This window comes from Apteryx mantelli, chromosome 14 (genome assembly GCF_036417845.1).
Source record: "Apteryx mantelli isolate bAptMan1 chromosome 14, bAptMan1.hap1, whole genome shotgun sequence".
Lineage (NCBI taxonomy): Eukaryota > Metazoa > Chordata > Aves > Apterygiformes > Apterygidae > Apteryx > Apteryx mantelli.
Window position 1 is genome coordinate 8,566,790 of NC_089991.1, and position 15,376 is coordinate 8,582,165.

The window sequence follows — 15,376 nt, forward strand, 5'->3', positions numbered from 1 at the left end:
CAGGTGAGGTCAGTCGCGGCCGGAGACCCCCTTCAGCTGGGGCCCGGCGAGCCAGGAAGCACAGCGCGCGTGGGGCCGGTGGCCGGGGCACCTCCCGGAGGCAAGGTGAGCCTCAGCTGGGCTTTTCCGTGGGCTCGCCTGCAAGGTGTCGCGCTGGCAGCGTGGCTCTCTGCTGGTGAGCGGGAGGCAGGGCGTTCGGGTCAGTGTTTGAGAAGGGAGGAGGATCTTTGAGTCTGGTTGGCTTGGCCTAGCAATCCTTGTTTTCCTGTTTTTTATGGAAGAAGTTGGAAATAACTTCCTTGGAGGACTGAGTCGCAACAGGATGACCCAGTGGAGGTGAATGTTGTTACCTGGAGACTTGGGAGGGAGCAGTTAAATGTGGTGGTGTCTCGCAAGGGAACATTGTGGGGGCGGTTTTATAGCTGGTGTTACTTTTTTTTTGCTACCCCTTTGTAGAAAATCTGAAATTTTATGAGTATGCTGTGAAGCAGGATTATTTTATCTCTCTTCTGCAGAGTGGCAATGAAATATGAAACTCATGGATGTCATGGTTTTACATTTCTGTCACAAATCCCTTCCAAAATGGATGTATTTACTATCTGAAGTTGCTTGGACTTCCCAAAGGCCCCAGCTCTGCCAACTGCAGACTTCTGTCCTTACGTGAATTCTCTGTAGAACCAGGACCTGAGCTGGGCTGGGGATTTTTTTTGGTTTTCCCTCCAGGAAACAGTTATCTGTCATAAAGATATCAGTGCAAAAGGCACCAATTTCCTTGTACGAGAGTCAGCAAGATGAAATCAGCTAAACACAAGGTCCTCGCACTCATCTAGCTTGGACGGGTGGGTTGAACTTGTTGCGTTTTGCTGTGGTGCCCTTCCTCAGGCTTGTCCCAGTGCTGGAGGGAATTTTCTGTGGAGCCAGCTCCCAGTCTGACGGCTGAGGTAGCGCGTTTCTCCACGCTGTGGCTTCTGACGGTGTCTAGACTAGGGCAGTTATTGCTGCGCTGGTTACTGCCCAGTCATGTTTTCGAGGCTGACTTGGCAATGATGTGGGCTAGGAACTTGAATTACAAAAATGTAAGAACTAAAGCAATGATTCTGATACGATCTCACAGCACTAACATCAGGGGTCCCAGGTGTTAGCGCTAGTATTTTAGTCTCACCGTGTTTGTGCCAGACCAGATTAGTGAATTACAGATTGGGGAAGTTTAGAATTTACGCACAGTTTCACATCCTAAATCTGTGTTTTTGTCCATGATCACTTGGGCTGTTCACTTTCTTTCCCCAGCTCTCCATGAACATAATTTATATGTTTTCCACTATTAAACCTCTTGAGAAATTAAAGTATTTGCTGTGTGATTGGCATTAGACAAGTATAGTCAGAGTTCATGGAAACTCTTTGTGAGAACTTCTTCCACACCTCGTTGAGCTGATTCACTGAGGAGTCAGCAAAGACTTTGGAATCCTGTATTTGCTTGGTTTTTCTAAGGTAACATCAACACTGAAAAATGAAGCAATAGTTTATCTCCCTCTTATGGCCAGATTCAGAATGGCTGCACTGCAATGAGCTTTTTTTGGGAAGGAGGAAAGGCTTCAGGAAAGGGAGCAAGGAGTCCTTGACATTCATGAAGGTTTGGAGTTTGTGGATGTGAGAGGCCCTGACTGACCACAACAAACAAGCTCACCTGTCTTTAGGGAAGCTTGTAAAATGTATTTTTCAATAAAATATAAGTAGGAAATACTGTGAAAGGGTTAACTACTCCAGTTCTTTGTGGGCATGAAATGGGAACTAAACACATGGCAGGAAAGCAATGCATATGGCAAGCTTATGCCATCCTCTTGGGAGAAAGAACTGCAGGGAAATTTGTCTCCAGGGACTGAGACTGGCAAAATACTTGACAACAGGGTCCAGAGCTGTGATTGTAGCTGGACCCCATTTGCTGAAAGGGAATGTGTTGTTATAAAATTCTGAGGGTACTCAGAGTCACTGTTTTAGTAGCGTGCTTGAAGCAGGTGGCATACAGTACTGTGAGAGTGTGTGCTGCTCTTGCTCTTTCAATTGAGATGGTGAGAAGAGAGGATAATGTCCCATTAAGTGTTTCAAGTGTGATTTATACCTCTACCCACCCCTCTTCTTCTGGCTGAAATCAGAATGATACATTGAAAAATCTCTCTTCCAGGCATATTGGCTGTGTCTCATTAAAAGCAGTCATGTTTGTTAGTCCTAAAAACAGAAGAGGAAGTGGAGCTGGAAATGGTTTGGGTTTGAGATCCCAGAACTATATTGATTCCAATGTGGTTTCAACATAATTGGGCAATGGCTAGCTTAGTATTTGGGGTGCTGGCTAGTCTGATCCACTACCCTGATGAGATCCTTAAGTTTGATCCTTCTTGTGCCAAGGACTCAGAGTTGTGCTTTGGACTTGTCTCCAGACAGTCATGATTATTTCCCTTTCCCAGACAGGGGTTTTGTTGACTGGCCTCTAGTCTGAGATTTCAGGCATCTCAGTCATCTTGTATCAAGATTCAAAGCTTGTCTGGTTGTGAATTTTGTAATAAGTTTTAAACTTCAAGCTATGTCACCATGATGTGGGAGTATATTAGAGATGAATAAGGCCTGGGTTGCAATGAGGAAGGCAACCAAAGAAGCAGCATCTTACTCTTTCTCATTTGTCCTCCCTTTGTGAAATATGTTTGGATTTAGGTGTTTGATTACTGGGATCTGTCTAACAAACCTGCCTGTAATTAGTTATTCAGAGACAGATCTGAAGACTTAGGTGGGATTCAGCTTTTCCAGACCAAGGCACAGTACTAACTCTTGAATGGGATGTGGTTACAAATGAAAGAACTGTCCCTGGAAATATACTGGCTGGTTTAGACAGAGGCTAAATATATAATGGCAATTTTGGTTCTGCTTCTTTTGGTGAAATCTACTGAATCAGTGTCTGACTTGCCCATGGACTATATACTAGTAAAATAGCTGATGAGGATGGAGAATTGGTTGGGACTCGGTCTTTGTTCAGTAGAAGACTTTTTTTTTTTTTTTTTTTTGGTCACCTACTTAGCAGCTTCACTAACTGATGGTGAGATGTCTCTTTAACTGATTAGGTTAAATTAATTTAAATTAATGCAAAGGACTGCTGTAGTAGTGAGCCTGAACCAAATGAGCCTACTTTAACTGAAGGTTACGGACTGGAAATCCCAAGCAGCCATGTTATCAAGATTTCTGAAGTTACTGCTTGTCTATTCATATGTGTTAACTGATGTTATGCAGGCCCTGGCCTTTTGTAGTGATGCTTCAGATCCTGAAAAGCCTACTTTGCAATTGCTCCTGGCTCAGGTGAAAGTGTGATCTTGTTAAGGTGTTCAGCAGTTGTGGTGACTGTCTTGGTCTGTTGGTAACTTGTTTCAAATTAAATAGAAAGAAGTTCCTCTGAGACCACGTGCTGGGGTTGGCATTAGTATAATTTAAAATCAGTTCTCAAACTCTTAGTTATTCAAACGCAGAACCTGAGATCAGCTACATAGATTCATGTTGACTACCACCCTAACTAGCTGCAGTACTGTTCACTGCTGTCAGTAGAGAGGCCTAGGTGTGAAAAAGGCATATTTGCACTATGACTGAGCAGGATGATTGTGAGGGGTGGAGAAGAAAGTTCTGCAAAGACTGCCTGTGCTCTAGGGATAAATCAGCCTGATTGTGAAGATGGCTTTGATTATGCCACAAATTCATTAGAGGAAGTGTTAATTAATGAATGTGAAGTTTATGGTATGTTTCAAACTGCTTTGTGCTATGTGAAGGAAGATGAATGTCCCAAGGAATATCTTCCCTTGAACCAGTGAGCTGCCTCACATTCCTGGCATTTGAAACTACTCTGCTATGTTTATTGAGATACCATTTTCCTTGCTGCTGCCTCAAGGCAACTGCTTAAATGCCAGCAAATGACCAGATGGGATTCAGACATCCCTTTCCTAGATTCCTGTAAATGACAATAAGTTTGTGGTTATAATCATCCTTTCTTTTAGGAGAGAAGATGCACAGGGTCAAATTAATTGATTCAATAACTACTTTTGAAAAGATTCCCTCCAGGATTGCTTAGCATTCCCACTACATTCCTGCACAGAGTGGTTAGCCGGTGGGCCCAGAGGAGGCTAAGAGCAACCTAGAACAGTATGCTTGGCCGTGCTGTGCCTTGCTCATCTGCTCTGCAAAACAGCTGAAGACTTAATGGGGAGACGAGTGATCTACTTTGTCACTAGAGTTATTGATATCTCCTACTGGCTTTACTGCTGTTGTCTAGGGTGATCTGATGCCATCATCTTCTTCTATGTATGCCTTTTATCTTAAAAACCTGAGCCGTTGTCCTATGGAAAAGGTGACATAGGTTAACACTGCTTCCCTCCTTCTTTTCCTACATTAAAAAAACAAATGCCACTTTTACCACTGACCCTTTTTATATTGCTGCAATGAGAGCAAGTCTATGGCAGGGCTTGCAGTTGTATAGTTACTGTGTCACAACTCCAGTCAAAAAGATCATTGTGATTCTGCATAGATTGCTTTGTGTGCTCTGTGGCATACATTGCACCTACACTTCTCAGAAGTAACAGCAAAAAGGCAATTGAGTTTTGCTGTCAGGTTTTTCTCAAATGAAAGTGAAAAATCATAACTTTTGTAAGGTTGCAGTTCAGATTTTGATACGGAGAGGGGAAAATAGATGATGGGAAAGTAAGAAAAGTTCTGCAGTGCTGCAAGTAACACTTGAACTGAGATATCTGCATAGTATAAGAGCTCCCATGAGACCTACAAAAGCCTTTCCTTTTTCTCAGTTCAGCAATGGATGAACTGATCTGATTATTCTTTATGTTGTTATTGCATTTAAAGTATTTTTCTGTCTTTTACCTCACCTTATGTCAACCAGCAAAACTTTAGAATTTAGTTTGTTCTCTCAAAAAACCCACTTACTTACACTTGTATTTGCTGATTAAGGAGCATCGGAGTTCAATGTCTGTGAACATTTTAAGCGGTGCATGTCCAGTGGAATTTTGGGGTAGCCAGAGCCAAGGACAATGGCATTTATTGTCATGTTGGGTCTCAGATATGTAGGTTATAAACCTACCCTCCCTTAAGATCAGGGCATTTTTTGCTTTACTGTATTTTAGACATATGGGATACGTGGCGATTCCTTTAATAGCCAAGCAATAGCACTGCCTGATATGCCACTTGGCTGCGATTGATATAGTACAGGGATGACTGACAGTAATGTAATCAGTAATGCAATCCTTCTAGATAGGTTTGGGATCTTTTTTCTTTTATAGGGGTTGAGTAACTGGGTTGCATTGTTCAATCTGTCTGCTTCTAATTCTGTAGTTACACTTTGACAATGAATGGCATAACTAAAACCCCTAGTCTGGCCTGCAGGATGTGGATTTCAAGAAGATTCCATAGGATTTCAGCTATAACGCCTAATCATTAAAATTTGTGTAGTATAACACAGCTTACTGACATATACATATACTGAATGAATGTATACCAATAAACACAAAAAAGGCTGTAGTATAAATTCTTGTACCAACTTCTTTTTCTGTACTCCAAGATGATCTCATAAGTACTAGTGAATTAGGGATCCCATTACTTTTGGGAGAATTACTAGGGTTTCCTTTATTTTATAGATGGCATATTAAGACACAAAGCTATGAAGGAATATAGTCGAGGTCTCAAAAAGAAATCTTGAGCAGAGTCAAGAGTAGCTTCATGTTCATTTTAGTTTCATCTTTGATTCATGTGGCTACCTCCAGCTTCAGAGCTTGTTTAAGTTTTCCAAAAGAGACATGGAGGAAGGGAATCTTTGAATGGGATGGATTTGAAAAAATAATTCAGCTTCTGGTACTTGCAGATTTGGAAACAGTTGTAAATTAATGTTGCAGGTTTTTTTGGGCTGCAGGTTCTTAACTAGTTTTCTCAAGAATGTGAAACTACAATTTCCCTTTACTGGGGGCACAGGAGGAAAGTAAGTTGTCTTCTAAACTGAATGTCCTTGTACACTAGGCATTACTGAATTTCAGAATAGAAATCTTCCAGCTAGAAAAGGGCATTGACTGTCACGTTTAGATTAGGACCCATATCTGAATTTCATTTGGCCTTGTTTGAAGTAGCTTAAAAGCTTAGAAGCTAAGGAGTGCTGAGGAGTTCAGATCTTGCAGCTTGACTCATACTGATTTCTAAGATATTTCTCTTTTTGCCTCTCATTATGTGGCATAACAATTATGTTATACATACAGGTGTGTGTATGTATATGTACATACATATGTATGTTGGCTTGCTTCCAAGGCAGCATGAGTGAATTGGGAAATACCAAAAGCATTTCAGAAAATGGGGAAGGAATTCTTAAAAAGCCTGTTCAAGCTGAAGTTTTCATCTAGCTTAATTAGTGGGACTATGAATTAGGCAAGAGAGACTACATCTACTTTACTTTCCAGTTCACCTCTCAATTCTTTGTCTCAGGCTTCTATCACACTGTTCCTTTCATTCTGTGTTTTTATTATATTGGGCCTTAAGTATGACATCTGAGTCCCTCCCCACCCCTGGACTCATGTAGGAGGGTATAGTTATCCTCACTTTACAGGCAGGCAGGCAAACAGGTGAAACAACTTGCCACAGCCATGACTGGCTAGCAGGACCCAACAGAGATCTCGCACCTCCTTGTTCCCAATCTAGTACCTACCAACTGAGCCAGGCTGGTTCTCACAGGCTTTGGAGTCTGGTATTTCCACAGGGCAGAGCAGCCACTGAGTGGCAAGGCTGGTTTTCCAAGAATGCAACTCAAACGCCCTGCGTATTTTCTTTAACCTGCAGCTGGTCTCTTGTGACTCAGCAGAAGCAAATACATGTGGTCAGGACAGGCGAAAGCCAAGAAGGGAGAAAATCTTTTAAGCTCCTTCACATTATTAATGTATCAGATGAAGAAATGCTGCAATTTCCTGAAACCAATTAAAGGTATTAATGTAATCATCTGAGAAAGCAAATTTGAGATATTAAATGACTGTCCAGGAAACAGGAACAGTCAACTTGAATCTGAGAAGCACTATGGGAAAGAAAAGGCCTGTTTGATCCACTGAGACTCGTCCTCCTAATGTACTGTTCAGCTCCACAAAGGCATCTAATTACTTCTTGAATTACTCAAGTGTCTTAGACTTGTCAAGCTAGCCACACTCTTTTGCCGTTTCTGCTTGCTCCTTGAGCAAATTTAGCAGTGTATCTGGTAAAAGTCAGAAAATGCAATGGTCAAATTGGACCTGGCAGGCCAGGGACCGCTAGCAATATCATCTCTACTGTTGACTGTGAGGTGCATGTGTGTAGGGGGAAGCAAAGTGAGCATTATTGCACAGTTTTGACTGTATTTAACATATTCAGCACAGTGATGTAAACTGGCTAATATGTTAATTTTAGTCTGGCATCATACTAAAAAGGGAACAATTTCACTCTTACTGTAGGTACTGTTTTGTATCCAAAAGTTATTATAGAAATCATCATGCCAGAACATAATATCTTGGAGCTATTAAGACTGGAATCATGCCTCCAGCAGTTGCCAAGGTCTAATGTTTATATCAAAGGACACTACCTACCACTCCCTTATGATGAGAGCCTGGTGTTTTTTCTCAGTGTCCCCTCAGAGGTAAGGCATGTTTCCAAGGTTTGTTAATTCCAAGGATTTGATCCAAAAAAGGATTTTAGAGCCCTAAAGTTTAACACTATGATCCAAAAAGTGGAGCAGCTGCCTAATCTCATTAGGTATCTCAGTTCCGATCTGAAAGTTCCCATACTTGCAGTCATGCACCGTGCATAGGCCTAGAGCAACTAAAGATGTAGCCCTACATATACAGTGCAGTGGGAACAGGGTTAGTGTTCCGAATTTAACACAGCACCCCACTGGAGGGGTGAACAGTGAAGAACCTTTCAAAAATAGGGGCTGAAAGAATCTGCTTCATACAGCAGCTAAAGCACTTGTCCAGAAGTAGGAAACATAGGTTCAGCTTCCCTCCTCATGGCAACAATTCCAGGTCTACTTTAAGACTGAACTGTGGTCCTTATTCCCTAACTACTACTACTGTAATCCAGACTTTGTCTAGGCAGAGCTAGGCTCCTTTCCACTTGCTCTCTTTCTAGCCTCTTTAACTTTTTTTTTTCTCCTGCATAAATGGCTCAGTTTCAAAAAGTGGTCAAGACACCCTACCAGGAGGTGAAAAGATGAAATCTTTTCCTGCCAAGAGTTGCCCTTAAGACCTTAAGGGAAAATACCTACTATTGATTTGGAGAGCAGTCTCTAACCACCAAATCAACATGCAGAAGAGAGCCCTTTCCTCACATACTCCTTGTCCTGTTTTGTAGCAGGAACGTAGATTTTATACAAACAGTTGAGAGTCAAGCCACAAAATCATGAAATGCAGATTTTTCAAAAATTTTGGGAAGGTTGTGGCCAATCCAGCTATCACTAAAAGGTATAGATATTTAAGTTACCATTCTGAGCAGGATTACAGAGGAACACTTAAAAGGGATGAGAATACTGATGGAAGAATCATGTATCAGCAAGACTATACAGCACTGAACAGACTGAAAACCTACTGCAGTGGTGAAGTTCAGAGGTCTCTTCTCAAGGGCTTACAGCACCACATTTCAGATGTTCTGTCATCTCCGCTTCTGCATAGAAGAGGTACTAAGCAAAGTAACTTAGCATATAGGTACAAGGTTAAATCACAGTATTCCCTACAAACTACCTGTTTTGGAAAGGCAATAGAGTCTAGCTGGACTTGTCTCTGTCCACATACAAGTTCTATGGATAAGGCTGTAGTTGAGATACGTAGCCCATTAATAGCAAGGATTCAAACAATGCTGAAGTGTTATTCAATGACATGCAGTTATTAGCTTCTTAAAAGGCTGTGGTCAGGAAAGGAAAAAATAGAATAGCTTTAGCCTCTAGCCAAAAGTGCATTGTTTTTACAAGGCTGAACATGCCTTCACTATCAAGAGCATCAGACTGAACTTGCACTCAGGATTTATACTGGGTAAGACACAAATGATGTGATGTAAGGTCAGTTCAGTTCTTGGAGAGAACTGGTGATATCCATCTTATTTAACAACCTTCTGCTAAAAACCCTGTGTTGTCAGAGCTGGATTAATCTAGGAATTGTGATCTCACAGAGTTTAATCAGGGTTCCAGGAATTGGGACTCTGAGTTTTTTTAAAAAGCTTTTCTTTTTTTTTTCTTTTTTTTTAAAGAAAAGAATTCTGAAAAAGCTGGGAGTCAGAGATACTTTTTGAAGTCTTTTTATTGCAAAAGGTCTGGACATTTGCTGGCAGAATACTTGATCACATTCTCTACTTGATGGTCATCCAGAGGACACTGCATGCATTCAAGCTGAAAGCATAGGGCAGTTTCCACTAGGAGGCACCTGAGAAATTTCATGGGAAAGTAGTCTTTCAAGTTGAAAGAGAGAAGTTTGAAACTGATCACCTACTCTGGTGCCCTTTGCTTCCCAGAGTCACCTGGGAAATACAAATTAAATCAGCTATAGTCATAGCTAACTGTAAACATTTTCCTGCAATGCAACAGAAATAGTTATCTGGTTAATTGACCCTGAAGTGTTCTTTCCAGTTTTAAGCAAGAAATGTATTTCTACAGCAGGCAGTGCAATGAGTTGCATCTAACTTGGCACCAAATACTCAATGCTGCATTATGCAGCAGAGGCATATGATGCTTCCTCCCATCTGGCCTATATCAAAGTAAGTCTCATGACTCTTGCATAGTCTCCAAGAGACTACCCCTCCCTGCCAAACTTCCTACTTCTCTTCCTGCTCCCAAGTCCAGTATCATCTCAAACCACTTCCCTACTCCCTCCAAACATGATGATTCCCTTTTTCTTCCCATCCCCTTGCCTGAAGGCATGATTAAGAATATATGCTGCACTTTGTTAAAAATAGCAAAGATATCTTCACGTTTAGGCTGTCCCTCCATGTGCAGGACTCCGGGTGCATATGAATTTCACTGATGCTTTCCTGTCGGTCTGACAAAGTTAATCATCTTTGGCAGACAGCAGTCCTGTACCAAATGGAATAAATAATCCATTGCCAATGTAACAGGGCGTCTATTTTGCAACTGCAGCTGCTTAGGATCAGGAACTCACTGCAAGAGAAAAGAGAGTTTATAGGATGGTATCTTCAAGAGTAAATGCATCTGAATAGAGAATATATTAGAATATATTAACTAACAGCTGCACTTAGCTGCAAGTTACTAATGGACTTTAAACTATTTAAACCAGACAAATGCAAAGGTGTAGCAAAGCATTAAGGACTACATTACTCAGGATGACACTACAGGCTCTTTAACTTCTATTGTTAAGTTAAAAATCATGCTAATTGCTGTATCATTCCAAGCATAAGAACAGCTACAGTCAGTTACTTACTGCCTCCTTAATAATCAGCTGTAGACTGTGAGAAAATTTTTGCTTTCAGAAAGCACTAGTAGAGAAAACAATTCACAATTAACTTCTCTTCATGCACTATAGTTTAAAATTCACCAGGAAAGTGGCAGATTTAAATTTTCCTATCAAGACACTGGTTCTTTAATAATGCACACACATGCCTCAATAGTCAAATCAACATTAATATACAGGGCCTTAGCAGAGATGGGGTACATAGTCATTTGTATTAAGACACAGTAGCCATTACAGCCCCATGAGGCCCCTTGAGTTATTTTAATCACAAAAGCCAGAATGAACTTGTTTCCAACAAAGGCACCCTCAGTCCTTTCAGCTGGAAAGATATAGGTTGTTCTATTTAAACCAGTCAATTTGCAGTGAAACAGTTATTCACTCCCAGGGACATTAGCTGAGCAGTGAATATTTTAGTCACTAACAATTCAACACTCCAGTTCATGTTCTAAGGAAGAGATAACTAACTTTCAATGCTAAGGCATGATAACTTTTCACCACTCCACTTTCAGCTGTATTTCAGTACAGGATATATATTTATTTTTAATCCATTTGATATTGTTCTGAAAGCTACCCAGCCAATTCCATGTTGATCACTGCTGGAACCTGCTTTTACAGGAATAAAAGGCCTTTTGACCTGATCCAAAACCAGCACTGGCAGAGTCCACAGTGTTCCTTGATAGCTGTTTTACATCATACCCATGTCTTCAATCCCAATATATTTTTAGCAGACACTTAAGTGGAAGCAGCTCAGATGACTTCTGACACTGACAGCATGCTGATGATCAAAGTGTCCTCCCTGTCAAGCCAGGAGGAATACAATGCCTTTTCCATCTTACATTATAGAAACTACAGAGATGAGGTACATGAAAACTGTAAGTAGTAAGTGCATAGATACAAGACCTTTAGGACGCATCCTGGGATGGAGCAGGAGGATCCTTATTCTCAGGCTCTGGTGGAGGAGCTGGCACACTTTCCTCCTTCTTTTGTGCAGCCAAAAACTCATGAATCGCCTTCTCTATCTGGGGCCTGAAGATGTGGTTTAGTTTTGGATCCACCACCTGAGAAATAATTCTGTCCACTCCAGCTTCCAGCATTCCTGACCTTAGACAAAGACAAAGGAGTCATTCAGCTCCTCCGAACAACTTCTCCCCAATCTCCTCCAGGAATTCTCCAGAGCCCTCCTGTCAACTGCAATTAGCATTAACATGGTGAAAACTGCAGTCCACTCAGTAGATCCTTAACAGGGAGTTGTTTCAATCACCTATTCCCCCCACTCCCTTTCAGTTCTCCCTACAGAATTAACAACTGACATCTGGTCTCCCAGGTACTTAAATGACACGTTGGACAAGAGCCACTTTAATAGGGCTCCTGCGGAAATGAGGTCAGCATGAAAGCAAACACGCTTGAGCACAAACAAGGGAAACAAACTATTCTGAGCAGGAGGGCAGGTGAGAACAGAGTCTTTTTCTGGGCTGACTCAAGGGAGAAAAGGCCTTCCCCCCAATAACATTACTGTCACTCATGCCTTATAACTGCTAGTCTAGACACATGGGTATTAATTAAGAAAACAAGCACATGTAGCACACAGCAAAGTTTCTGGAACTGAGCACTAGTAATTGAAGTGACTTATTGCTTCAGGGGCTGCGTCAGACTCCTGGATTATGGGGCACAGGCAGTCTAGCAGGCTTAAGTCATGTCTGCAAGAGAGCAGGGGACAGGAAATGGAGACATTGCCTAGCATTTGGAAAAGTAGCCACAAGACTAACAAGGCCATGAATGTTGGTGAGCGACTGTGTGCATGGTCATTCCACACCACGTCCACTCAAGTAAAAGCACATGTATATGCACATCCAGCGAAGGCCAGTTATCCACGTACACATCTCGACGCACTTCATTGCTCAGTCCTTCAGCTACCACAGCGAGATGGACTCTTCAAACTCCCCAATACTGTGCGACTATTCCTTATGCTAACAGCCTACATGAAGTGAGCACTTTGTTTGTTTAATTACAGGCTCCCTGATACAAAATTTTTCAGTTGCTGTTTCATTCTAGTTGTAGAGTAACATGAAGTGAAAGAGGAAGCATTAAGTGACAAAGACATTTCAAGGACTTCAAGACAAGACAGGAAATTCTGTACTTCCAGCAGACAACTCCTTCTCAGATTACAAATTAAACCCTGGAACTAATGCTACATGCTAATAATTTACAGTTTCTGTTGAGTGCTCTGAAATACATTTTCATCCTGTGTGCAAGACATTCTAATAACTTTCCTTATGAGCATAAATGCCATTATCGAGTTCCCTACTGCCCCTCTCCCCCAGCTTTACTCTGTTTTTACCTGTGACCTTTAGTTCTTGCTGGCACAGCACAGTTCAAGCTGGCTTTCCAGTCATGCTGGAAGTGTAGTATCTTAAACAGCTGTACAAAAGCTATCCCCTGCTCCCTGAGACCAGGCTAGTCCAGTTTGATTGCTGCCTGCTAGTGGATGGAGGTCTCCTTAAGCAAGTTTTGGAATCTTCAGGGATTTTTCTTTAAGTGAGATAAGCTCTTTTTTTCTGAAAATAAAGACCAAGGCTATTCAGCTGAACACATCAGGTACAGTTTTGCTAGCAGGCAGCGTTGGCTATTTGTGGCAATAACTTGACTGGATAGTGCATATGAGCACCATGCTACCCAACTCATGAAAACTACAAGTTTCAGGTAAAACAGTAATATAAGCATTTTAAGTGAGGGTTAAGACTGCATCTGCTGTTGTAATGAACTTCAAGAGAGCACAGTAAAAAGTGTTGTGAGAAATTCAACTATGCAAATTCTTATCTGCCTAGGTGATATATATATTATTTGTCAAATAGCATCACTCTCAGTTTACAGAACGTTGCTTACTTACTGAATCACACTTTGTCTTAGCCCATTTCGTAACTGGTTTTTGTTCATTGTTGGATTCCATTCTTGTTTGTCCAGATGGGTAGATACAAAGTTGTCCACTTTCTGCCTCAAATTTTGATAGGCTGGCTTAAAAAAAAAAAAAAAATCCAGTTAGCTAAAATTTCAAAACAATCCCCTGCCAGAATCCTTCATAGTACCTCTTTTGTGATCTGTGCTACTGTTCTGTTGTCTATACTCCCCATCCCTGTGCTTTCAGAACAAAGGTAGGCTTGTTTTGCCCAAGAACACAACTGGTAATTGCACAGAACAGTTTGAGACTGTACTATTATAATAACTGAAATAGCTGGATAGATTTGTTTTAATGCTGCTGTCTGCTCGTAGTATCACTTAGTGAAATGCAAACTGTTTGGGCAGACAGGAGTTGTTTAAGCAGAGTTCTTGTTGTCTGGAAACCCCTCTACCACATAAGTCCTAGGAAACTGTCTAACAGTGGCACTAAGAAAGAAATTCATTATTTGCTTCTGTGACACTAACATAGAGGTTAAGAATTTGGGGGGTTTGCTAGTGGAAATCTTGTTCAATTCCTGTTAGCTGGAATTAACAAATCGGTATTACTGATTTATACTGATGACATATTAATGTATGCTGATTTATACCTTTTATATGTAGGCCCATCCAGCTCCTGGTATTGCACCAGGAAGGACAAGGGAGTGGCAACATTTGGATTTTGCAATTTGATACATATATGAGATGATAATTGAAAGTGCTGATGAGAAAGGTGCGGTGGTCTGTCCTGGGCAGCAAGATCAAGTGCTAGGTAGATCTATCCTGACAAAATTGTTCTGACCTATGGCTGCTCTGTTTGTGCAGATGACCCGATAGCTTCAGTAATGGCTTTGCTAGGTCTGCCAAGGGGGCCTGGGATGATTGCAGGTTCCTGAAGAGCAGGACTGCTTGAAAGCTCAGGAGAAGTCTCAGGAAGTAAAACCAAAGTTGAATTTTGACAGGGCAACTGTGAACACGCCAACTTCAAGGTTAGCAATGGATGTTTAAGAGCTCGTGTTGCGACTGATGAAAAAATCTGGTTCTGTCCATAGTCTGGGAGCATCTCCAGAAGGAAAGGACTCAAAAAGGAACGGATAAATGCTTGTTTTGGAAATTGCAGGAATTTTCTTTGAAAGTAGCAGGAGAGGCAGCTGGTGTTCTTACAGGAGAACCTCTTCTAACATGGCTGGGATCAGAAAAGGAAAGCCCAGGCCTGCTCTGTGCCTCTGCCTCCGCTGTGAGATGTCCCTGTATATGGCGAGCCAGAAGACCCCCTTGTCGGACAGGTGCCCGTGGCGGCGCGGACGGGCAGACACTGCAGCTGCGGCGCGCGGTGCCGCTGGGCCTGCCCGGGGCTGGGGGCGGCGCCGGGAACCGAGGCCCCCCCGCTCCCGCTGCCGGCCCCCGCGGCGCTACCTTGGTGTCCACGTCGGCCAGGCAGTCGCGGCGGAAGCCGTCGAACAGGCCGCGGCTCTTGAGCTGCTCCACGATGATGGCGATGAGCTGCGCGTCCCCGGGCGGCAGCGAGGCCGGGTCGGCGGCGCCGGGCCCCGAGCCGGAGGCCGCGCCGCCCGCGCCCGCGCCGCCGCCCGCGCCGCTGCCTCCGCCGCCCGGGGCGGCCCCGCCGGCGCCGCCGCTCTCGGACATGGCCCACGGCCCGCGCCCGGGGCCCGCCAGCGGCTGCGCCCCACTCCCCCGCGGCCCCCGGCAGCGCTGGCGGCGCCGCCGGCGCGCCGCGTTCTGCGTCACTCTAGCGCGCTGCATCTCGGGAAGGGGAGTCCTCGCCGGGGGGCACGCTTATAGGGCGCCAGCCGCCTGTGGGCTCGGGAGGACTACACGTCCCAGCGTGCATCGCGGCGGCAGGCCGGAAGGCGCTTTTGCGGTGCGTGGTGGGGGTTGTAGTTCGCCTTTGGCGCCATGGCGGGGCGGCGCCGCGCCGTGCCCCGCGCCAGGCCTGG

At 43.2% G+C, this 15,376-nt stretch overlaps 1 protein-coding gene across 1 annotated transcript; it reads right to left on the reverse strand.

Moving 5' to 3' along the window:
• Window positions 1–9,305: 9,305 nt before the first annotated feature.
• BOD1 (biorientation of chromosomes in cell division 1) lies at window positions 9,306–15,065 on the reverse strand. Its single transcript, XM_067304879.1, has 4 exons — window positions 14,835–15,065; window positions 13,375–13,499; window positions 11,388–11,588; window positions 9,306–10,177 (listed from the first exon to the last, which is right to left on the reverse strand). The coding sequence occupies exons 1-3, from the start codon at window positions 15,063–15,065 to the stop codon at window positions 11,390–11,392; spliced, it is 555 nt and encodes a 184-aa protein (XP_067160980.1). The 3' UTR covers window positions 9,306–10,177; window positions 11,388–11,389.
• Window positions 15,066–15,376: the final 311 nt, after the last annotated feature.